This window comes from Anser brachyrhynchus, assembly GCF_964034855.1.
Source record: "Anser brachyrhynchus genome assembly, chromosome: 14".
Classification (NCBI taxonomy): Eukaryota; Metazoa; Chordata; class Aves; order Anseriformes; family Anatidae; genus Anser; species Anser brachyrhynchus.
The window spans coordinates 12866314-12890685 of NC_137709.1; the positions used below are offsets into that span (position 1 = coordinate 12866314).

Sequence of the window (24372 nt, forward strand, 5' to 3'; positions counted from 1 at the left end):
CTTTGGCGCCTGTCGGGTCTGTCCTTAGCGAGCTAGGGAGGGAGATCGGGGACGGGTGCCTCTGGCTTCACCTGTTCCCGGCCCCATGGGTGAGGACCGCCTGCTCCGCCCCACACCGTGCTGTACCCCGTGTGCCCCGTCGGCGGCAGGCTGGGCTCCTGCCGTGGGGCTGAGCTCTGCTGCCCTGTTGGATTTGACTTCAATAAAGTTTTCTATTTTTGACCACTTGTGCCTTATTTTCCGTGCTGCCCCTGAGGCTGCTCTGGCTCACGGCCATTTCCCAGGCAGCCTTCCCCTAGCCCCAGCACCCAGAAGAGATGCGAGTGTGGGCCAACCTTCCCCTCTGCCCCCAGCGTGGCCCCCACAGAGGTCTCAGTGTGACACCATCTGTGGGGGCCATCTGTGTAGGCCCCCTTGCTCTACATCTCCCATCTCCAGCCCTCTAAGAGGAGACGCCTTCCCCAGGACGCGGTGCACCATGCACACACCCCAACACCCCTTGGCTGTGCTCATCCCCACATCCACTTGAGACCCCCCATCTCCCCAGGCCAGCACGTGGAGGAGCGGAGCCCTGCCTGGGTAGCATGACCCAAATCCTGCCGCAGTGCCGCAATGAGGACGCGGATGCAGATGGAGCCTGGGTGCGTCAGCAGCGCCGGGGGGGCACCCGACGCAAGGCACTCCCCGCCCTGCCATGCAGCGGGCACCCTTGCAGTGGAGGAGATGTCCTCCCAAGCAGGCCTGCAATGGGGCAAGGTGACCAAGCTCCCCTAAGACCATAGTCCCTCCCTGGCCACCCCCTCCTCATTCTCAGGGTTTTTGGTTCAAATGCGGGCGTGGGGAGGTACCGGATTCACCTCTTCCCCAGGGGCTCCAACCGGCCCTACCAGCCCGCTGGAGGAGAGGAGGTCTGGTGCTTGGAGAGATTAGATCATCCGGGGAAACCAGTGCTTCTGGCTCTGGTGGTTTCAGCCCGGTGCCAGCCTTGGCTCTCCCAACCTCCTCGTTTGTTTTGCTAACAGTGTAAGGTTTTATCTCGAACCGCTCAGGAAGCGTCTGGGCCTCCTGGGCAGGCACGGCTGGGCCCCGCGGGGTGATGTGGTGGCTGCAGAAGAGGAAAAGAGACAGCAGCACCCACCTCCAGCCCAGCCCCTGCAGGGCTGGGCCGGGCAGGCTGGGGACCTGGCTCGGCGCTGCTATCTGCATCCCTTTGGGAACCGTCTGAAAGCCATTTCCCTTCCTTCCCTGCCCTCAGCAGCTCTTTGATGAACCTGGAGCGAGAACGCAACCTCTCAGGTGCTCAAGTTCTTCTGCCTATCTCCCAGGCTCCATCCTTTGGGGCATTTTTTGTACTTTTTTTTTTTCTCTCCTTTATCCTCTCACCGCTGCACAGAGCCGGGGCTGCCCCAGGTCACTGCAGCCCCCCACTGCTCCAGAAGCCGGCTGGAGTGATGTTGGCTTGGGCGTGCTGCTGCGAGCTCAGCAGAGGCACCTGCACCTGCCTGCAGGCTCAGGAGCACGGCGCAGCATTAATTACTCTCCGCGGGTGAGGGGGAATAGGAGGAATATTGTAGCTGTAATGGACAGAAATGAAATTGTCTTGTTGTAGAATTTCGCTTAGAGTCTCCATAAATTGCAGGTTTAGGTGTTGGCAGATGTTTGGGAAAGTCTCCTGCTGTCCTGGGTCAGTGGATTTTCTCAAGGTCGCTCACGTGGAATGAGCTGATAAATGGATCCAGCGCCGAGCTGCAGATGGAGCAGAGGGTTCAGGGGGGACCTGCCCTGTTTTCTTCTGCTCCGGAAAGATTTCCCAGTCTGCAGATCAGCTCCTGCTCCCCACATCATTTGGGACTGGTGCAGATTCAGCACACTTGTGGGCACTGGGGATGCAGTGCAGGGGACCCTGAGCATCCGTGGGGAGCATGAAAGGGGCGAGGAGCGGGGCAGGTTGGGGTGCTCGCAGCCTGTAGCTCCCGGCCACAGGCTGGGGTGCGAATGGGGTGCAGCCTGCATCCCCTGCAGGAGGAGGTGGCACGGGAATGGGAACCATGCTGTCCCAGGAGGAGGTGGCGGGGGGTTGCATGCAGGCCGTACGACACGGAGAGGTGACAGTGGAGCGTGCGGAGCACGGTGACTCCTCAGTGTGCATCCAAGGGGGCCGTGGTGCTGACCTGGTGCTGACTGTCCACATCCCGCTGGGGAGAGCATCGGGTTTCTCCTGACTGAGGCCCCTGGCCCCGTTGCCACTGGGGACCTCACCCTTTGCTCCTCTGATGGCTTGCAAGGAATAACTTTAATCTCTTCCTCTGCATGGAGCCCCTGTGCCCTGCGCTCTCCTCGCCGTTGCTGCATGACGGGCTGCCTGGGGGGCTCTCAGCTCCCCAGACCCTCCAGCTGCGGCCGGTTCCTCCTTCCCACCCTGCTGAGCCAGGTGCTGGCCTGCTCCCCCCTCTTCCCTTTGCTTCTCAGTCCCACCCCCCACCGGCTCTCACATTTACGCCTGCCCCTTCCTTCCCTCTCCCCTGCTCTCTCCCCCTTCCTCCTGCTCCACCCAGGCAGCGATCTCCCCCTTCCCGGTTGCTTTCCCCTCCCCAAACCCCGAGGGATGCTGAGCCCTGCTGAGTCCCTGCTGGCTCCAGCAGGTCCCCAGCGCGATGAAAGCACTGGCTGTGGCCAAGGCGCACTGATTGATATTCCCGGCACCGCTCTGCCCGCTCGGCCGGGCTCTCAGCTGCAGTGCTGCTCCCGGACCCGCCTGGAGCAGGGCCCAAGCCTGCAGCCTGTTTAATCAGGCACCCTGACTGGGGAGGGGGGGGAAGAGATTTCTGCAATTCCAGCATGTGTCCCTGGGCATTTTTTCATCCCTCTGCAAGGGGGGAGAGATGAGGATGCATCTTTGGGGTGGGATGCAGCAGCAGGAGCAGAAGGAAGGGTGTGGAGGGTGGGGTGAGGACAGGGCCGGGACATTTTGGGAGGGGACGGAGCGGAGGCTGGGGTAATGCGAGGGTTGGCGATGTAGGGCAGGATGGGGTGGGGTGGTTGGGGAAGGTGCGTGGAGCAAAGCAGGCAGCTGTGGGTGGGGAGGGCAGCCCCACGGCAGCACGGGGCAGCAGGGGCGAGGTGACCGCTGGGTGCTCGTGTCCGCCCCAAGGCACGGCGAGCAGGGGCTGCCCTTCATGGCTGGTGGGCTCCAGGGCACTCAGGGGCCCTGTGCGACCCCACCAAACCCCTCTTTTATGTTCTTTTGAAAGACAGCTCCGGACCTGAGCCCTAAGGCAAGCCCAAAGCGTTTCCTCCCTCCCCGCCTTCCATGCCCACACACACTGGCCATGCCCACGAATCCCAGGCTCAGCCCCTCTCCGGGCAGAGCCGCATTCCTGGCCGGTGCCCTGCCAGCTGGGCCCTCCCGGCTGCACTTGCACAACCCCGGTGCTGCTCCTGGGAGGCACCGAGGTGGTTGGCGATTGCTGCAGACAGGACTTCCCACGGCCCCCCTCTCCCAAGAAGCAGGTGCTGTCCTCGGCCGGGATGGTTTGACTTGGCTGGGGCAGGGCAGGGTTGAGCTCAGTGGCGTTTGTGCCCTCTGCTTCCCCCACAATGGGGCGAAAAGCCCTCGGCTTCTTGTCACCTCGAGCTCTGGTGTCCATCAGGTCTGCCTGGTGTCACCTCTGTGAGCCAGCGTCAGGCCCCTCAGCCCCCCCACAGCGGGTTTCCCATCGACCCCGTCTCCTCTCCAACTTTCTGGAGGATTTGGGAGGCCTCAGTCTTCACCCTGGAGGCCCTTGAGAAAGAAAACTCTCCAAGATCCCTTAAAAACTCATGGTTATTTTACACCGATGGCTTCCACGGTGGGAGCTGCCTCAGTCCTTCGGATGCTCGCAGGATACGGGGTGGGGGAGAGCAGCGACCTGCAGGAGGGCAGGGCAAAGCCCACACATCAGCCCCTAACTTACAGCCCGCTTCAGCGCTCATAGCCATGCCCCGAGGATCCTGCCTGGAGACCACAAAAGGTGCCCCCCATTAGCAAAACCCCCTTCTGAGCCCCTCCTCACCGGCACGGTGCCTGCTCTGCCATCGAGGCACAGCACCGCTGGGCAGCCGTGCACCTCGGCAGGATTCATCAAAGCCATCTTTAGGGCCGTCATTTTGGGAGGGCAGCAATTCGCCACCTCTCCCACAGGACCGATCCTGCTCCATCGCAACCAAGTCGGAGCAGAGTGCCCTGATTCGGCTCCTCTGAGAGATCTCTGAAGGCCCAAGCAACCTGAAAGCCTGGAGCTATTTTGCTCCCACATGGCCTGGTTTTTCACATGCTCCCAACTCCCCCATGCTCTTGAGCATCTGCAAAGCTGCTGCCAGGGAGGATCTGACAGATATCAGTCCCTGCTGCGGGGGTACGGCTTGTCTGAACTCAGACTGCAATCCTGCTTTAAACATCTTGCTAATATGATGTCTGATGTTCCCTTACACTAATCTGTTAATCTTTCTGCTTTTTCATCAAATGTGCTCAAGCCCACTAGAAGGGAAATCAGTATTTCAGATGTCTGAAGAGCCCTCCTTTGTTGTTCAAGGCTGGGTGAGACCTTTCAGGGTGTTGTAACACTGATTTAAGGTGCCTGGAGGGGCTCAGGCTGCTTTTCCCCAGGATTTCAAGAATATGACAGTTTATTAGGGAACATCTCTTGCACAGAGAGTGGAGCTCAAGAACCTTTATTGTCCAGGAATTTTTTCAAGAGCCACGGTCTGCAAGGTCTGGACCAGAACCTAACAGGATTTGAGAACTGGATCAGAGATTAAATTAAGGACAGCAGATCTGCAATACCATTAGGGTGTAGCTGGGATGTTTCTGACTCTCTCACTCACCTGGGAAGATTGTTGTGGGCTCTGCACAGGAAAGAAGTGAAGCAGAAGCTGGTCCTTTGAGATGTGCTCCACAGCCTGGATCCTTCCACTCACTGCTCTTTAGAACTGCGGTTTTACAGGGGAATGGAGAGGGGCAGGCACTTGGGACATCCTCAGGGAGCAAAAAGGACTCTGAAGTTGTGGCCTACAAGAGCCTCATGCTGAGAGATCCTGACACTGGGCAAGACACATTTATTTCACAAGTGTCCACACCCAGCTGGCTCCCTTTGGTGTGACTCCCCTTGCTCTTCTTGCCAGTCATGCCAGAGACAACACTGCAACAGGCTTTGCACCTTACACCTTCCCTCTTGAGTGGCCTCCTTCAAAATTCCTGCCTATAATGGGCAGTCAAACCTCTCTTGTCCAACCACACCTCCATCTCTCATGTTGGGAACCAGCTCAGGCATGAGACGCAATGCTGGGCAGGATCCTCATTGCCATCAGGCACACGTGGGTGCAGCACACAACCCAGGGCATGACAAGGGCGCTTCCCTTCTGCCCACACTTTTCGGGTGCAGCCTCCCTTCTGCCCCAGATCCCCCTGAGGCCCCTTCGGCTCCCTGCCCTGTAGCCCTCCTGACTTCCTCCACCATCCCCACTGCCCATCACCATGCGGGTGCTCCCCGAGGCAAAACAGCTCCCTGCTCACCCATACGTATCCCATGGTAGCAAGAGATGCCAGATATAAGGGGACCGAAGCCTGGCCATGTTGCTTGTCTCACCTTTTTGACCGCTCCAAATGAGGGCAATAGCTCATGTCCTACCCTGCATCATCACCAGGCGCAGCTGGCTGCAGAGCACCAACGTCAGGGCTCTGCTGAGGTCCAGAGCTGCAGGGCACAGGCTCGTGGATCAGACACGATTCCTCGAACAACCAGGAGAAGCTTCTGCCCTTTACCGGTGGAAACAGAGTTGGTTAGGAAACAGGCTTGCCATTGGGGAGAATTTTGCACTTAAAAACAAACCAGAAAGAATTGATAATCGTTTTGCTCATTTTAGCTCAAATCAGTCAACAGAAAATAGATAGGTAGGTAGATAGATAGATAGATACACAGAGAGGTAGGTAGAAAGATAGATAGTGAGATAGATAGTGAGATAGATAGTGAGATAGATAGTGAGATAGATAGATAGATAGATAGATAGATAGATAGATAGATAGATAGATAGATTTCCTCATAATTTATAGAGGCAAAATTTCTGGCTGACTTTTTAATTTAATTTTGTAACGAGTACTAGGCTTGAATTCCGAAGTGAAAATTACCTCTACAAGAGCATCATTTTTTTTCCTTTTTACACTCCCCCTGCCCCGGCTTTGAAACGAGAAGCCCATTTGCAAGATCTGATTTCAGCAAATTGACGTGTTCTCCAAGCAGAGTCTTCCGCTGAAGCATCCCTGGTTCTCTCTTTAAGAGGCCTGAGTCTACTGCTGGGGACCCCCTGCTCTCCTCAGAGCCCTCTGTGCTATCTGTCAGCTCCACTGGGTGCAACTGGGAGCCAGATTAGCTCATTATTTTCCCAGCATTATTTTCCCACTTGGCAGCTGTTGGACTCCTTGAGGGCTTTGTTCAAGTGTTTCTCCCAGTCCTGGAACCTTTTCCTCCCTGGGATCTTCAGATGGTTTTAATGCGATGATGAGACCTCCCTCTGTGTCCCAAGCGATTTCTGCTCTGTACCAACCATCTACAGCATGTCTTTATTATCAGCTTGAAGGTGATAGACATTTCAGGACACCATGGTCAGTACAATTTAGACATTATTCCATAAAGATTATGACCCCTTTAGATTTTACGATTCACCCTTCAGATGATTTATTTCCATATTTTCCTTTCCAGTTCTCATTTCAAACAAAGAAAAGCCAAATTGCACATCCTTGATGGGCTCGGAGCTCTGATAGGCTGAGAGGTTAGGCAATCTCTGTCCCGAGGCTGTCTAAATGGGTTTCTAATTGCGTTAGATCTTGCTATGAGTTAGATAAATTCGATCTGACCAGGCAGGTTGGCACCGGGCTTTGGCGGCTTCTTTGAGCAGCATGCAAATTTTGGGAGGCTTCAGGGCACCTATGCGGAGTCAGCCCACATTTTACCCAGACTTATTCATTAAACAGTGCCTCAGCCTCTGATGTCCATTTCAGGACGGCTGTTCTGCTATCATTATTTCAGCAGGAATGGTAACACCTCTCCCCTGAATGCAAGGTCAGCACTTGCTAATTGCCAGAAGTGGAAGCCATGCGAGCAGTCACGCAGAAGATCGAGCAGGTGCTTCTCAAATAATGCCTGCTTTTGGGAAGTGCGATCCGCGTGGATTCCTGTGTCTTCCTTGCAGTTGTGGGTTCCTTCTGTGGCCTCCTCTGTCCATGGCCAAGGAGTTAGAGGGTTGTTGGGAAAAACCTCACTTCAGACACAGGGAAACGGGTGGGCACGAGGAGCAGAGCAGAGCCACCAGCCAAAACCTCGTGGACCAGAGGGGGACCAGAGCTGGCGGCCCCATTGCTAACGCTCCTTGTGCAACCATGGTAGATATGGCAGAGGTGGCCCCAGCAAACCGCCCGCGGGGAGGCCAGACGGGTAGATCAGGAGCAGGGAAGGGCTGTCCGCCCCATGCAGAACACCAGCAGGCACACCCACAGCTGCTCGGACGAGCTGTAAAGCAGTCAGCTACTGATGGCCACGAGCTGAGCTTGGGTCCTGTTTCCTCACACTAGAGCCTAGCCCTGAACTGTTTTTGGCAGTTATGGTCCTGCTTTCCTAGAGCCTCTGGATTTGGTTTCCATATTCCCCTCAGCATCCTGCTCCGGAGCCTGCGTTGCATTACAGCGGAGCTTCCAGGCACAACACTAACAAATAAAATAATTCCTGCATGCAGCAAAGCCTCTGTATGCAAAAAGTTGGAGCTCTGTGGTTTTGCGCACAGTCCCTGTACTTATCTTCTTATTTTTTACTGTAACCAGGGACGTTGCAGAGCTCCAGGTTGCTTTTAAAGGCAAGAGGAGGTTCGTGAATTAATCTGAAGTTGGCTAACTCCTGGGCCACAATGGCTCCCTTGTCACTTATTTTTATATTCTGGGCATCGGGTCTGACATTGCCTTTCACTCGCAGCCCTGTGAGTTGCTGCATTGTGGCGGCGGCCGGGGAAGCAAGCTCCTTTGGCAGAGGGCTGAGAGGCTGGGGAGGCTGAGAGGCCGGGGAGGCGCGGGAGCGGGCGGAGGCTGCTGGACCAGCCCCAGTCCCGCTGGCGGGGCAGCAGCGAAGGGGTTAACAATTTTGACGTTTCCACGGCTCCAGCATTAATCCACGCCCGCACAGCTCCCGTCGGCAGGAAAAGGGCGCCTGGGGCGGGTTTTAAGGTTCCTTTTGTGCAAATTGGGATTTCTGGGATTTCTGGGTCCGTGCCGCAGCACGCGGGAGGCGCGGTGTGACGGGGCGATACATGCAGTTGGGGTGCAGCATGCCCCAACCCTGCTCCCTTGTATCCCATTGCCGCTGGTTTGCAAGCAGAATCTGCTTGGTGCATGCCCTGCTGCGAGCTGGAGATGTTTGCAATGAAGCCGAGAGGTGGGGGGGAGCAGAAAGGGTCTCCTGGGTACCCTCCAGCAGCGGTGGTCTGTCCTGGGGACCCTCATGATGGAGAACAGTATGAAGGAGCCCCTTGGTGGGGCTGTACGAGGGGGTTGTTGCTGCAGGATGCCGTGGGGGCTATTCTAGAGCTGTAGCAAAGTGGAGGCAGCAGTTAGAAACAGAAAAGCAATAAATACCAGCAAACAAAGGGGGGGGGGGGGGAAGCATATAACAATTAGTAGAAATGAGTAGTTTTGGAGTGTAAAAAATTGACAAGGAAAGCCAAAAAACATTGGGGGAAAATCAATTTTGACAAGCTGAACACAATAAGGAGCACTTTAAAAATGCACTAGGAGGAGGCAGCACCAGCAATTGTCATTTCCAAATGGAGACTGCAAAATTGTTAATTATGTAGAAAAATGCAAAAGTATTCAGTAAATAGTTCTAGTAATTTGGACCGAGACAGAACAAGGCAGGATGCGGTACCTGCCAATGCGCTGATAGCAGAGAAAGACATCCAAAATACCATTTCCTTGGAACAGCAATAGTTGGAATAATGCCATGGGCCGACTGGAGCAGCGAGGGGACGCTGGGTGCGACCGTGCCGCCTGGGAAGGGCTGGGTTAACAGCCCCGGCGGGGGACTCGGTGATGGAAACAGAGCTGACGCCAGTCAGTGCAGTGTGATGGGAAAGGATGCCGGGCAGCGTCCTTGCATGCTGGGTCCAGCTCCTGAGCCTCTCCTTAGGCATCTGCTCCTGGCCACCGTGAGGAGCAGGATCCGTGCCAGACGTGCTGGCGGGGCCACGGCGGCAGGGCTCCAGTAGGGAGCTTCGTGCTCATGCAAGATTACAGCGTGCAGCCGATCGCCCCGGAGTTTGATGAAGACGCTGAGTTGATAATGCTTTATGTTATTATTATTATTATTTTGAATTAACACTATTCATTAAATGTGAGGCATTGTCAGCTAGATGAAGATCTGGTTTATCAGCAGCTTTGGGGAGAAAAGCAGGCGCTGGCTGGGAGTCCTGGTGGAACCAGGTTCTCCTGGAGGAGCTCTTCGGCAGCACGATGGTGCCTGCTGCCATTCAATGTTGCAATCAACGATCTGGAAATAAATATAAAATCACCGCTGATAAAATTTGCAGCTGACATGGAGATTGGTGGAGTGGGAGATCATGATGAGGATAGAGCAGTCATGCAGAGCGATCCAGATTGCTTGGTAAACCGGGCCCATTTAAACAAAGTGCATTTTAACACAGCCAAATGCAAAGCTGTATGTTGAGAAACAGGGAATGCTGCTGCGTACCCTGGAAAGCACCAGCTCTAAAATGAATTAAGGGTCACACAGCACGAGGAGCTCTGCATGGACCAAAGGGCTAACGTTGCCCTCGGGGGAAGAAACCGAGAGGTGGGAGCTGAGGGAAAGCCCTGGTGAGGTGGGCTCCCCGTCACAGGGATCACCCCAATGAGGAATGGAGGGCAAGCCAGGATGAGGGCCACAAAATGGACTTACTGGCTCAAAAACTGCCTTGCAGGTTGAGGCTTATGGAAGCCGGTTTGTTTAACTTCACAGCAGAAGATCGAGGGGTGCCTTGGTTGCCCTGCACAAGCAGCTTCTTGTGTGGAGAGCACTGCTGGCTGAAAGGCTCTTTAACCTCGCAGAGAAGGGTCAGACAAAACCCAATTTCTGCAAGTCCGTGCCAGACAAATGGAGCCAGTGTCTTTCTGCGACTCCAGAACAAGGCTCTCCGGGCAGAGAGATTCAGCCAGACACAAGCTGCTATTATTGTGGCAGCGCACTGGTCACAGCATGGTGGGGCCCTGAGCCCGGCCGTGCCACGCTGGCTCGGCCCTGCAGCAAGGAGCAGAGCCCGTGCAGGGCCTCCAGGCAGGATCTGGCCTCCGCAAGAGGTGTCCTGCAGGTAGAAGCCATGCCCCTCGGAAGGAGGCCTACAGGGGCCAGGGCTCCACAAGGTGTTTGCTTTACTGCACACACCCCACGGAGCCCTCGTGGTTTGTCTGGGGCTTTATGGCACAGTGAGAGTGGAGGGTTCGGACTGGGGGGGAGGGGGGGGTCATGGTGCCAGCATGACTGGGGTTGGAGGAGGGAGCGGTGGGGCAGCACGGCCGGGCACGGCCTGGAAGGCTCCGGTGGGCCTTGAGAGCTGTGTGTGATGAGCTTGGCTCCTGAGTGGCACACGGAGACCTCCTCGGGGGAACTCAATCCCACTCGGGAAGGGTGACACCATCTGCTTGGGCAGCACTTGTCAACACCTCCCAGGGCAGTCCTGTCGTGGGGAGCCCTGGCCTCCCTCGCTGCAGGTGCAGGCCGCTCCACCTTGCTTACATGCAGCCGAAAGCAGCAGTCCACCCTGTGCAGAAGGCCGTATGAGCCCCACAGCTGCTGCCTTTGGGCCCCCTCAGCTTCCTCCTCCCCAGCCTCCTTCCCTCAGCCTTCCCTGGCTTATTGGGACTTTTCTCCTCGTTCCTGTCCCTGTGCCTCTTCACCTCACTGGCACACGCGGCCTTGAGCGCGGTGTCCCAAAGGCACTTCTGCTGCAGCCCCGCTGGAGCCCAGCAGCGCAGACAGGTCCCTGGGTGACCTCAAGACAAACATCCTGCTTGTGCATCCCGATATAGACACATTTTTTGTGAGGCTTTGATGCTGCTGATGGATCGTCGACCCATGATCTGCTGTAACCCCCAATCCTTCAGCTAGCCTGCTGCTTCTGTGGTGATTATTTTTCCCAAGTGTGCAAATGTGACAGATATATTCCACATCTGTCATCCGAGCAGTTAATGAAAATACAGGCTAGCAATGGACTCGGGACACAACCCGAAGAATTTCATTTGATACATCGTCCCAGCTGAAAGACCTGTCTTCAGTAATTACTTTCTGAATACGACTTTCTAAATGCTTTGCATCCACCCTGCAGCGAAATGCACTATATTACCGAAGCAGAGAAGTACTATGCTGCACCTACACTATTTTCCTGCATTACTTATGAGAATATCATCTAAAATAGTGTCAGAAAACTTCCTAAAGCCAAGACATAACATTTACTGCTCCTCCTCCATCCACGAGGCCTGATGTCTTTTCAAAGGAAGAAGTTCAATGCCTTGACATGTTTGTTTGTGACAAACCTACAGTGGCTGTTACTCATTTCCTTGTTATCTTGTAGGTACTTACAAAGAGTTCTTTTATCTGTTTCAGTATTTTTCCAGGAACTGAAATTAAGCTAACTGTTTTATAATTCTCCAGCTCTTCTTTTTTCTCATCTTTATAGACAGGCGCTATTTTAGCTCTCTTCCAGTCTTCTGGAGCCTCCCTCATTTTCTACAAATTCTTAGGAAAAAAAAAATTTAAAAAAAAAAAAAAGAGAGAAAAAAAAAGCCCTAACAGCTCTGAAGTTACTTAAATCAGGTCTCTAAGCACCTGGGGTGAATTTAATCAGGCCCAACCAACCTAAAAGCAGCTAGCTCATTTAAATGCTCCCTGTGTGTTCCTTCCCTTGGTTAGGTTTGATTCCTTTCCCTTCCTCGTTGGTGCTAGCTGTGTGGGATGCCTGATTGCCACTCGATCTTAGTAAAGGCTGCAGCAGAAAAGGTATTTAGCCTAAATCGTGCTGTCTTTCAGTGTGTTGGCTCCTCTGCCTCCCCACCACGTTCTGGTCCCGTCGAGCAGCTCCTTCCCATGTTGATTTTGTGTGTCATTCTCTCTCGGTGTTTGTGTTCTCATCATCCTGCTTTTGCCCTGTGAACTCGAGCTACCCTTTCTGCTCCTCGGTAATCATGACAAAGAGGGATTTTCTGGAAGGATTTGAGGAGGCTGATGATGCAGCTTAATGGCTGTTTGCAATGAGCTCCTCCCTAGCATGAGGCAAGGCTGGGGAGAGCAAGCGTGAAGTAGGGCTTTGAAATGTTTAACGAGCAGACAAAAGAAGCGATTGTGACCCTTGATGGGGAGTCTGTTGCAATGAGAGATGGCGGAGGCTGGGTCAGAGGCTGGAAGGTGAGGAGGGTGTCACCGGAGGCCTTGTGCTGAGCACTGATCCCATTAGAGAGGCTCTCGGCAGAGGTGGGTCTCCGAGAGCATCAAGGGTGTGTGGGAGGTCTGCAGGCAAGGTGAGGGCGCCTGATGAGGGTGGGGTGGGGGCCAGCCCAGCACCGGAGGCTCAGTGCCACCGGGGAGCCTGCCTGGGGTCTTTGTGTCCTCCGTGGGTGGCAATGGAGGCTGGGGCTGGAGGAGCCGCTGGGCTAAGGCGCGCAGGGGGTGCTCCCAGCCGGGATGGAGCCTGCAGCCCTGGCAGGGGGCTGGTGCTGCTCCCTGCTGCTGCCAGGAGCTCTGCCTCCATTTTGGGGTCAGAACTGCTGACCCCCTGCCCTGTATCACCGCCTGCTGCCTGGCTGACACGTGGGCTTATCTCTTCTTCCAGTTACCTCATCGCCGAGTGACGTTCTCTGCGGCCAGCCAGGCCCAGGACCTGCAGGACCCCTCCCAGCACAGCTACTATGACAGCGGGCTGGAGGAGTCGGAGACCCCGAGCAGCAAATCATCGTCGGGACCCCGCATCGGGCCGCTGGCCCTGCCCGAGGACCACTATGAGCGCACCACGCCCGACGGCAGCATTGGGGAGATGGAGCACCCCGAGAACGGTAGGTGCCGGCGGCATGCGGCTCTGCACCCTTCCTGGGGACCTCCTTCGGCCTTAACGCCTCGAGGCCCGGGTCAGGACAGGCTCACCCTGTGTAGTCTGGTGGGGCTGGGGGGCTGGAGCAGAGGCGAGGCTGAAAGCAAGGGAGCAGCAAGGATGTGGTGGGGTGGGGAGAGGGGTGAGGGCAAGGAGGTCTGGGAGGAGGCCAGGAGATGAAGGGGGAGCAAAGGCTTGGCACAACGTGGAGAGAGGGGTCCCAGAAAGCTGCTCTGAGATGGCAGCGAGGAGGCTGTAGCCCAGCCAGTGGTGAGGTTGCAGCCGGGGGTCCTGTGGGTGCCAGCTCCCACGGCAAAGCAGGGGGCAGGGGAAGCCCTGCAGCTCCAAGCCCCCAGGGAGCAGAGGGAGAGGAGGTTCAACGGTGTAGGGAATGCATGGAGTGAAGGATCCAAGAGCAGGGGTGGAAGAGCTGAGGGTGACAAGTCCTGTCTTTGAAAGCCTTCGGGTCCCCTCTGGCTCGGGTCCCTCTGCAGCTGAGAACCCCCCTGGCAGTGCCAGCAGCCTCAAGGTGGGACAGCCGGCTTTCCCCTGCTCTGGCACAGCTTTGCCCCCTGTTCTGCTCCTTGTGCTGCCTCTGTGCTGCCTGCCTGGCTACCCACAACCAGCCCACTCCCTGAGCTATCTTCTCTGGCCAGCTTAAGTTGCTTCCTTGGACTTGGCTCTGGCTGTGCACATAACATCTACTTTCCTGTACCTGCTGCCTTCTGTGCTCTTGTACTGAGGGGGAGCTTGCAGTGGAGCTGGCAATTTCAAAGGAACCTCTGGGAGGGGAAGGAGAGGTAGTGTGAAGGGTCTTCCCGATGTCTCCTACTTCTGGGAGTATCCTTGACTTTGGGACAGGGCTGGGAGTGTGTTCAGATGGTCTCAGAGCTGGAAATCTGCTGGGTCCCCTTCCTGAGGAATGTGATGTGCCCAGAGCAATTTGTGGTCTTGAAGGTCTAGCAGAGCATCTGCCCCTTCTCCCCAGGTGAGTTCCTAGGGGAATGCTGGAATTCCTGTGCTGTGATTGCTGAAGCAATGCAAGATGGTGCCAGGTCTGGCAGGACTCCCAAATCCATGCGTTGCTCTGGCAATATGAGGCACCCTCCTATCTAGGAGCGTGTTACAGACCCCTTTCTTCCCTAAAGTACCTGCCAGCCTGCTGGGAAGAGCAATGTGGAGACTTTCCTGGAACCCTGCTGCAGGACAGTGGTTGCGGGCTCCTCAGGTGTCCTTGGGTACCAGGCATGTGCATGCGGGAGGCTGAAGGCAGGCATGCAGAGAGCTGCAGGTGGCTGTCCTGATGGGTGTGGGAGGAGTGGTGGTGGCTGTGGGGCTGGGAGAGGAAGGCTGGAGCCTTTGAAGGGGAAGGGTGACCCGGAGAAGACAAGGGAGGTGCAAGGTGAGAGAGGAGAACCTGGAGGGGCTGTGGCAGAAAACAGAGGGTAGGCAGTCTGTAGTTACTGCAGTGTTCGGTGCCTCCCTGAGGGGATAGCATGGGGATAACGGACCTGTGGGTGTTCAGAGGACAGGAGTCACCACACCCCACCACGAACAAAGCCAGGCAGGACAGAGGTGTGCACAGGCTCCTAGGGACGTCCCTAACCTGTTCTGCTCCCTGCATGTGGCAGCCGTTGGCTGCTCTGGTGCTGCCAGCAGCCGTCCTGCCCTCCACAAACCCAGCTTCACGCAGAGGCCGTGGCAGGGCACGGCTCTGGGGATTAACCCTGTAGTCCTGGTGCACTGCAGATAATCTGGCAGAGGCAGCTCAATGACTGCAAGGGGGTGGGGTCAGGGCTTTGAGGGCAGCCTGGCGCTGGGCTGTGCAGTTTGGCCATCATGAGGTACCCGTTGTGTCGTGTTGGTTTGTTGGGGCTGTTTCCCATAGCCTGCCCCAGACCTTGCTGCAATGTGGGATGTGTCTCCTTTGCCAAGGGAAGGGTTAGGCCTTGCCCCCCAGCAGCAGTGGTGTGGGACCATCGTGGTCCCGTGGGGAGAATCTCGCTGTGCTCCTGGAGCCACTCGAGCAGCAGCAGCCCCACCGGGGGGGCCAGGCCCTGTTCTCGTGGCGCTGGGGAGACTAAGCTGCTCTTGACCTTATATTAAACCGAAGAGACTAATTGGATCCCACACACCCTATCTCGCGGCACGAGCTCAAGACTGACACGACTGTGCATTTTCTAGGCTTTCATCTAGTTATAAATATCCAACATAACAGGGCTTCCATTGCTTTCTCCAGGAGATTATCCCTGCAGCCGAACCAATCTGATAAGCAAGTATGCAAGGCTATTTATAGCTCTTCAACTGGAAGACAGATCCATGCCTCTTCTTTGTAGATGGTTCTTCACTTGATTAACACACAAATCAGTGTCCTCCTTTTTTGGACACCTTTTACTCTGCAGACTGCAGGAAAATGCTGTATTGCAGGGGCTGAGCCAGGTCCTTTTCAGGAGGAATTATGATGTTACTGATGGAGACTTCTCCAGTATCTTGGCACTGACATGCCAGCTCCCCAGTCATCACTGGCATTTGTCATCCCTGCTATTTTATCTAGCTGCCCACTGCTTCCTCCCCTGCATTTTGCCACTCTGTTGCCCACTCCTGTGAGGATGCTGGGCTTGGTCTCCCACTTGGCTACCAGCTGCCTTCCCTAAGGATGGCTGCTCCTGCTGCCTGGCTAAAAGGGAGCCTTCGGTAAGGAGCTTGGGAGCGATTCTGTGCCACAAAAAATCTGCCCCATCGTAGCACACGTGGAGACTGGATGATGCAGGTGTTGCACTCGTTCCTTTCTCCTGTGGTGTGCACTTGGTAAGACTGCAGGACCAAACTGCAATTTAGGAAGCATTACATGAAAGCTGCTAGATGTTACCTGAAGGCTGTTTCTCTCCATTGTGTGGTGCGGAGGTACCTGAGATGACAATATAGTGGTTGAAGCATTCCTGAGTCGTGTTCTCTAGCTCACAGAACAGGGGAAATGTTGAATTTGTTTTATCCCCGTTATTTAAAGTGGGGACCCCATGCCACTCTTAATGCATGCCATTACAACCCCGCACTGAATCTGTAATTATCAATCATCCCGTGAGCTTTTGCAATGCACTTAGTGCAGTAGTATCTGTACTTCACAGATGTTAACGAGCTGATCCTCACAGCTCCCCTTCTGGGGAGGAAATTCCACCATGGGTGGGGGGTGATGCACAAAATGATAATTTGCATTTCCTGGGAGGTTTGCTTGGGCTGCATGCTCGGCCCCGCTCTGAAGGCACCTCAGCTCAGCCCGAGTGAATCAAAACACCATTCCCAGGGCTTGGCTGCTGGGCTTAATAAGACCCTTTAGGTTTGGATTTCTTTCTTTTGAGAACGATTGGTGGGTTGATGGCAAAGGCAGGAGGAGCAGCTCGTCCAGCTTGCCTGTGATGCAGGTCATACAGTTTGACCCTGTGACTTTGGCAGCGTGCCGTGGCTGAGTGGGAGCGCTGCTTTGAACAGATCCGGCTGTGACAGCAGGCTGGTGGTGAACGTGTGAGAGCCCCGGTGAGCTATTCCAGCTGCGGGTCCTCTCTGCCCCCAATTTCACAAGCCTGTACTTAAAATTCCACTTGAGCAGCTCTAGCTTCCATTTCTTTCCATTGAACCTGACAGTATCAGAAGATGTCTCACTTCATGCATGCTTGTAGATCACGTGCAAGCAAGTCAACATCTAAAGTTCTTTTTGATACACTCGAGCTGAGTGAAGTCTCTTCCTGCGAGCAGAGCCAAGGCAAGACGTTTTGGCAGCTGGGTCCCTCTTCCTTTCCTCCCACCCTTCCTCTGGTTCTTCCCAGCCACGGCCATCTGCTCACGATGCCACCGTGGCCCTGCAGCCCCATTCCTGGGCAGCAGCAACATCTGGCAGGGCTTGGATGTACGTGCTGCTTGCTGGCAGCCCTTCCAGGCAGCCTGGGGAGATTTTTCCTCCTGCTCCCCTTTGCTACACGTCTGATTGTAGCTCATGTCTTCCTTTCCATCATATAATTTCTGTCTCTGCATGACCTCCCATTTGCCAACAACCTCTTATCGGTGTGGATGCAGCCAGATGATGGCCCACAGCTTCCCAGCACCACCTGTAGCACCACCGGGCGCAGACGTAACGTGGCGGCTGGCATTTATCCTCTTGCCTTTGAGCACAAACTGAGCTGCTTCTGGTGGTGCTGGGCTGCGTGTGCCCCATCTGCCCTGGGTGAGCACAGGTGGCTCAGGAGAGCCCTCCCCATGCTTGTGGTGCTGAGATGTTTTTTGCAGAATTGGGCAGCTGCTCTCCCCCATCTTCTGTTTAGTTTCAGCCTGGTCATGAGCTTCTCCTTAAGCGCCTTGCTATTATTGTTGTTCTGTTCCTTCCAGCCAGCAGATGGGACAAAAAAAAAATTACTTTGTCTCCTCCAACACAGATCTGCCAGAATGAAGCCTCTACATCTTAAAACCTATTCTTCTTTTTTGCATTATCTTTAAATGTCCCTTTTGTCTCGCAGAAAGTGTTCCAAGCACATGTTCAGTCTGCGGATTTTTTCAACCGTACCCTGCAGCATTTCTGCTTTGTTGCAGAGCGCTGAGGAATGCTTTTGACTGGGCTCCCTGCTTGGCTGTGGGATTCCAGCTGGCTCTGTGCTGCTCCCAGCCAAGCACCAGTGAGCCTGGCTAGGACATCTGGGGCACCGAGACCTTTCTGTAGCAGAAGTCTCACCTTGTTGGATGTGGGTGGGACCGGGTCAATGCTGCTGTCTGTAGAGCGAAGAAACGTGGTCTCTGGCTGGCACTGCATGCCTGTGTCCCCTCTGCTGGGGGCCACAAGGTCACCTCTGACCACTGGCTTGGGTCTGGCTGGTGCTTGGACTCTGTAGCTGAGATTTCTTGAGATTTATGTCTTACCAATCTGTAGCCTCCTGCTTTTTAGCACTCAGTGACATCAGGGTTGGAGCTGCCCATTGTAGGTGTTTCACTGTTACGAGTGGTTTCCAAGCCCTGCTCTTGTTTGTTTAGGGTATGTGTTACGAAGGGCTCCCTATGACCATCTTCCACATCTCATCTGCTTCTACAAATTATATCTGGGTTTCTCAGCGGTCCTCTGGTCTGCAGACATCTGCACTTCTTTATAAGAAATCATGAGCTTCTCTGCTTTCTTCACCTAATGTTGGTTCATCCCAAAAGATAGCGTCTGATTTTCCTAATAGCTCCTTAAGAGTGGTGTGGGAAAAGATTCTTATCGTGAGAGACAGTCTGAGAGATGGCTAATGGTCATGGATTACATCATCCTGGTTTCAACATGCCATTTCTGTCTGAGCTATTACTTCAAACTCGTTCTCACCCTATTTCTTCTTTTCCATATTTTCCAGCACCCTTGTCTGGGTAAAGCGGCTCTTACGAAAGAGTCATTCAGGTCAGAGCAGCCGTGGCATGCCACACCACCCGTGTCACCTTCCTTAATTGTACTGAGGATCCCAGGGGGAACAGTACAGCTGTTTTTTCTTCCCCCGACTCAATAACAAATACATCGCTACCAGCTACAGAGAATGCCTTTAATCCTCTCAAGACCTTCTGAGGAGGATGCCACTTGCTTCAGAGGCTGTCCAAAATAGCTTTAATAATTTATTTGACATTCTCTTTTTGTCTCACAGGATTATGTGGTAATGCACATGTAAGATTGTCCTGAAGTTCTCCAAAGATCCTTGGCAGATCCTGGACATCTCCAGAGGGGTTATTTGAAGGAGCCAAATTTCCCTGCTGGATTCTGATGACTTTTTTCACCCTTTCTGTCCCTGAACTGTGGCTGCAGCTTATGAGAAATCTGGGCAGGACAGTTGCTCTGAGTCAGTGCCCCAGAGACAAAAGCTTCATATTTCAGTAGGAAGGTGCCTTCTCTTGGAGAATATATCAGTCCCTGTGGCTGTGTGTGTGTCTCCTGCATTTAGAATGGGATTCCTGAGATTTCTGTTATTCTTTCCAGCCCTGTGCTGGGCTGTGGCATCTTCCATTCCCTCGTGCTCTCTGTGGGAGGACGATGGATAAATGTCATCTCCCTTCTCTTATGTCCTTTGCATTCTTCCTGCTCTGAACTTAACCAGGTGGAGCAAGTCCCATCATTTTTCTTACATCTATTCTTTCTTCCATTTGGAAGCATTTCAAAATTTTAGCTTATTAAACCAAAACAAATGAACAGGGAAGAGCAGTTTTGGAGCCACCAAGCTCAGTCAGCTCCACAGTGATTGCTGAGACTTTTCGGAGAGGAGCCTACTGCAAACGGATGGGAGGAGACAGTTGTTATCTAGGACCTATAAATGAGCTTATGCAGGGGAGAAGACTCCTGCTGTCCCAGACGAGGGAGGATTTCCCAGCCCACCAGGCGATGCCACGTCCCTGGTCTGGGGCAGGAATGCTTTCCTCCACCATGGCATCCCAGTGGGGCTGGCTCCCAGCTCTCACCTGTCTAGGCACATGCTCTGGCAGCTCTCTGGCATTAAAACGGGGAACTCTTCACCTGCACAGTGTCAGCTGCAAGGGGAGGTGTAGGTTACAGCCACTCAGCCCACGCAGGGGTTAGGTTCTTTGCTATTGCCTGGCAATGGCTGCAAATGCCAAAGTGTACCAGTCATCAGTAGCTATTCTTATCTGCACCATATCTAAGCACCCTTTCTTCAGTACCAAGTCTATTTGCCAAATAATAGGTTGTCATCCCCAAACTATTTGCGGATTTGGGGCCAGGGGCCAGGTCGTTTAGCTTTGTTATTGGAAGAAGCTTAGAATCAAGTCTACAGCAGGGACAAGAGCATGGGTCTTGTCCCTTCTTCCTTTTCCAGCGTGTTGCTCCTCCAGAGAGGACATTGCTCAGAATGAAAGGTTGGATGAAGCTCCTTCAGGCTCCTTGTTTGCGTTTTCTGTAATACTTTGAAATACGCATTTGAACAGGGCTTGAGACCCATTGTCCTGTATTTGTTCAGACAGGTGGTCCGGAGCAGTTGCAGATGGTCCATGTGACATCTACAGGAGATGGAGAGGCAGCCAGCACCTGAGTTAGGTGCGTTTTGGTTGCCAAACCTGCTCATCACAGCCAGAATCCTGTGTGTTTTGTTAGCAAGGGTGCCAGAACAGGCAGCTCCCTTCCTCTGTTGCATTTTGCCCATGCCTGTCCCTGAGCTGTGTTGCGCTGGCACGGCTGTCCGGCCGGCTGCCTGGCAAACTGGATGGGGGAGCGGAGCAGGTTGGTGTCCTGCTGGATTCCTTTCTGCTGTTTTGGCTACTGTGGGGCTCCTCTGGGAGCTGAACTTGCAGGAAGCAGGGCTTCTGCAGAAGAGCAATGAGCAGCCGGGTGAGGTCGGAGCTCAGATTTAGAATATGTCTAAACCAGAATAAGCAACGGAGAGTAAAAGCAATAGACAACTAGGATCCCTCAGCAGTCCCAGACTATTTGTTGTTTTCAAAGAGCTGCTCCCTTAGAAAGCTCCTTTTGAAGTAATTTGACATGCCATTTCCAGCTCCTCTATGATCTAACTCGGTTATTTCCCCTTTATCTTTCTCCGAATGCACCTGAGCATCTCTATAAGCCTGCCTGCCTGCCAGCGCCTCCTCCCATGTAAAGGGACCTGCATTAGTGTGGGATTTAAACTTAATGCCCGAGAAGCTTATGAACTCTCCTATTTGAGCTTCTTGAGGACTTCACACTGCATTTTTTTCTCATAAAAATAGCATGTGCCTGAGTTTGAAGGATCGGTCAGCTGTAGATCCCTCAAATGGAAAATCCCTCTTGTCGGCGTGAGATAGAGGATAAAGGATTCATTCCTGTCCCCAGTGAAATCAACGTGAGCTTTGCTATTGAGACAGGTCAAATGTCAGTCTCAGTTGTTCGCTCTTCCCCAGGATTTTATCCTTTGTGCTCTCACTATCAATGAATCTCTCTTCCTGTCTCCTTCCCACAAGCTCTCATCCATCCTGATTTGAAGTCACCTCCATTAAGTGGTTGTAACGCTAGCTCTTTGCTTTACTTGCAGAGAGGACACTCCATAAATCTAACATTAGTCATGGCATCTGGCGAGAGCTACCAAGGATAGGCTGCTTTGACTCAGAGGTTATCTAACCGTATCGGCCCCTGCGTTTGCCTTTCCTCTAAGGAAGCCGAGGCTCCCCGGCAGGATCTAGGGCTCATTTCATGTGAGCTGATGCAGCCCTGCAGCCTGCTCGGGGCCGGGGCCCACGTGGCCGCTGAGCGGTCAGCTCTGTGTCTGGGCTCCCTCTCCATCCCCTCTGCCTGCTCTGAGCAGCACAACGAGCTCCTACAAGCACCTGCAGCCCCTTGTGTGCTTTGCTTGTTTCGCTGCCTGTGCGTGTTTGCTGTGCCTGGGGATCGTGGGGCTGCGGGCATGGGGCTTCCCAGATAGCCTGCGGCGGGTGAGCCAGCAGAAGTGCTACAAGTCAGGAATAAAGCAGCTCAGCTGGCACGTATGTGTGCCTCTGGTTGAGGCTGGCTGCAGCCATTTACTTATTCAGGTTGTAAAAAGCAAAATGGTCTTTTGCGGATGGCCGTCGTCCCTCTGCAGGGGGGAGGCTAGGGAATGGGATGGGAGAGAAAAGCAGGATGCTGGAGCTGCATGGGCACGGGTGCACGACAGCAGCAGTTCTCCATCAGTTACGTGACCGTGTCTGTTTTAAAATGCCCTTGCTCGGAAGTGAACAAGCGAGGAGGCAGCGAGAGCAGGGAGAGGGTTAGGGTCTGATCTTTGCTCAGGGATGCGTCAGAACAGCATGTTGTGTTGTTTTATAGCTGCTGAGGAAAGAGAAGATGGAGTAGGGAATGTAAAATGACAGAGTGAGTAGACATGGTATTTGCCTGATGTATTTTGCTAGTAATTAGTATAACACCAATTAAACATAAGTCAACTTTTTTTTTCTTCAGCGATATAAGTTATTGCTTGAAAATATGCCAGCTAAAACCAAGATATTAAACTTTGAGGGATATGGAGATCTCTGTTCCTTGAGGATCTCTAGATGAAATTACCCAGCCAACAGGGATCTTGACAAAAGCAAGACTTATTATTATCTAGAAGGAAAATGAATAAAAGCAAAAGAAATTGTGTATTCCACGTCTAGCGTCTTGCTGCTCATTACACACTCAGGAAGGGGCACCCACAGAGATGCAGATACATCAGTGAGCGAAAGCAAATATCTCACTTTCCCGAAGACAAAGCTGCTTTGCCAGCATTGTTCCCCACATTGTTTCCCTCTGCTTGCCCGCCTTTGGGCTCTTCTCCACAGCACTTCTGCAGGCAAACCCTGCTGCCCGCATGCATTTTGCTTTTTTGTTCTCCCAGCCCTGTTTTCCCTCTCTGCTAACCCATGTCATGAGACTCGGGACGGCTTGCCTCTCGGTCACTTGGCACATAAACCTCCTTAATGATGATTAATAGCTTCTTCCTGAGGGTCAATTGCTGATCTTATACATCTCAAATTGCAGATGCTTTTGAGCTCTCTACCTGGCCAGGTCGGGGCTGCTCTTTCCAACAGGTTTGCTGCTGCTTCGCTCAGTGCTACACACTGATTTTTTTACTGAACTGTAAGAGCTGCTGCTATTATCGTCTCCTTTTTGAAAAATAACCTGAACAAATCTTGCCCTTGGACCCATTTGGGAAGTTCTCATCTATCTCTGGTGGACCATGAAATCAAAATCTCCTCCTGATAGTCCTGCTGTTCCCTCGTGCCGTGCATTGGGGGTGATGGAGCTGGCAAATCCCTTCGGCTAGCTTGCCTCAAGTGTGAGATGAGGATGTGTCCCTCACGCCTTGCTAGGTGTAATCCTTGCTCCTTCGTTAAGCATGTGGTATTCATTCAGTGCCTGGCAGCCCTCCTTACAAGGGTGCAGGCTTTGTGGTGTCCGACCCGCAGCCAGCAAGCTGCAGCACCCAGGGGTGGGAAGGCTGGCATTCCCCCTCAGAGGGGAGATTTCCCTTCCCATTCCCGCTCTCCTATGAGGCTGACTTTCTGCCATCCTAACAGCAAGCATAGGGCAGAGCAGTTTCCATCAGTGTCAGATGAAGGTTGATGAATTTTTTTTCTTTCCCTAAACAAACCGCAGTCTGCTCTTTTTCCCATTCCTAAACCTCCCTGTTTTCAGAGATGAGCTGATGTCCTCCTGTGCTTGCTCACCTTTAGCAAGCTGCAGTGGCGTTGACGCCTCCTATTTTTCCAGGAGATGAGATCTCCCCAGTCACGGCCATCAGCTGCAAAGTTCCCCGTGCCTCCGTGGGGAATCATGCCAGCACGATGGCAAGCCGTTTAATTCAGAATCGTTAACCACCTGGGCTGATTCCTTGGCAGGAATTTTGGCTGCACTGCGGGAGGATTTGGCCAGTGTGCTTGCTGCTTCTGCCGTGCGCCAGCCACAAAAATCTTTACCATTTACCATCCGCTGCGGACTTCCAACCTGTGAGCGTGTGGCTGTTGGGGAGCGAAGGACGTGCGTTTTCAGCCGGCCTCAGTGCCTGGTTCGCGCTCTCCCCCAGGGGCTGCTCCTCACCTTCCAGCAGCTGGCAGCCTGACACCCTCCTCTGGTGCCGGGGTGTTCCTCCTGGTTTCTTGGCTGTGTTTTCAGGGAGGGCTATCTGTTTGTGGTTGAGCACATCCTACCCCATCCTCTCCTCATTCCAAACCCTTTCTCATTTTCGCTGTGACAGCCCCCAGCTGAAGCCGTGTGCGGGGTCTCAGCTTCAGGGCCATGTCCCTGCCTTAATGCTCACCCAAACTGGTGCATGCTGCATTTCACCTGCGCTGGGCTCTCAGGCTGGACGTGGTGCTGGGTGCCCACACCCTGTGGTGCCCAAGAGCATCAGGCTGGGTCTAGTGCCCATCCCTTGGCCCTCCAAATGCCCGCTGCTCGCTGCTGGAGCCCTGCGGGGACCTGCTCTCTGCTTTTCTCCCTTCTCAGGGTCTGCGATACTGTGCAGGGAACCAGCAGGCTGTTACAGGCAGACTGCAAAAAAGGTGAAACAACAGGAGCCTGTGCTCTCTTTGCTCTTAAGCATCCCAGGAAAGATCCTGGAAAGGAAACAAAGCACCAGCACACAAATCTATACTGCTGATTCCTCTCCAAGCTTCCTTGGGGCTTAGGCTTGAGCCCCTTCCAGGGGCGGCTTCTCCTCCTCCCCCTGCTCCGCGTCTCCCCCTTGTGCTCTGGGGTTCCTTTGTCTGCAGCCCCCCCCCGGCTGA

General features: G+C 53.9%; 1 protein-coding gene across 12 annotated transcripts in view; it reads left to right on the forward strand.

The window, feature by feature from the left end:
- PCDH1 (protocadherin 1) overlaps window positions 1-24372 on the forward strand; it is a 51692-nt gene that overhangs the window by 13801 nt on the left and 13519 nt on the right. For 5 of the 12 annotated variants that reach the window (XM_080555930.1, XM_080555931.1, XM_080555928.1 and 2 more), the window contains one exon: window positions 12895-13114. In XM_080555930.1, coding sequence (XP_080412056.1) covers window positions 12895-13114 — 220 coding nt within the window. Of the gene's footprint in view, window positions 1-12894; window positions 13115-14010; window positions 14138-15388; window positions 18759-18797; window positions 19804-20117; window positions 21105-21164; window positions 23897-24372 lie in introns of those variants that run through there. The other 7 variants (XM_080555932.1, XM_080555933.1, XM_080555934.1 and 4 more) reach the window with 7 other exon arrangements.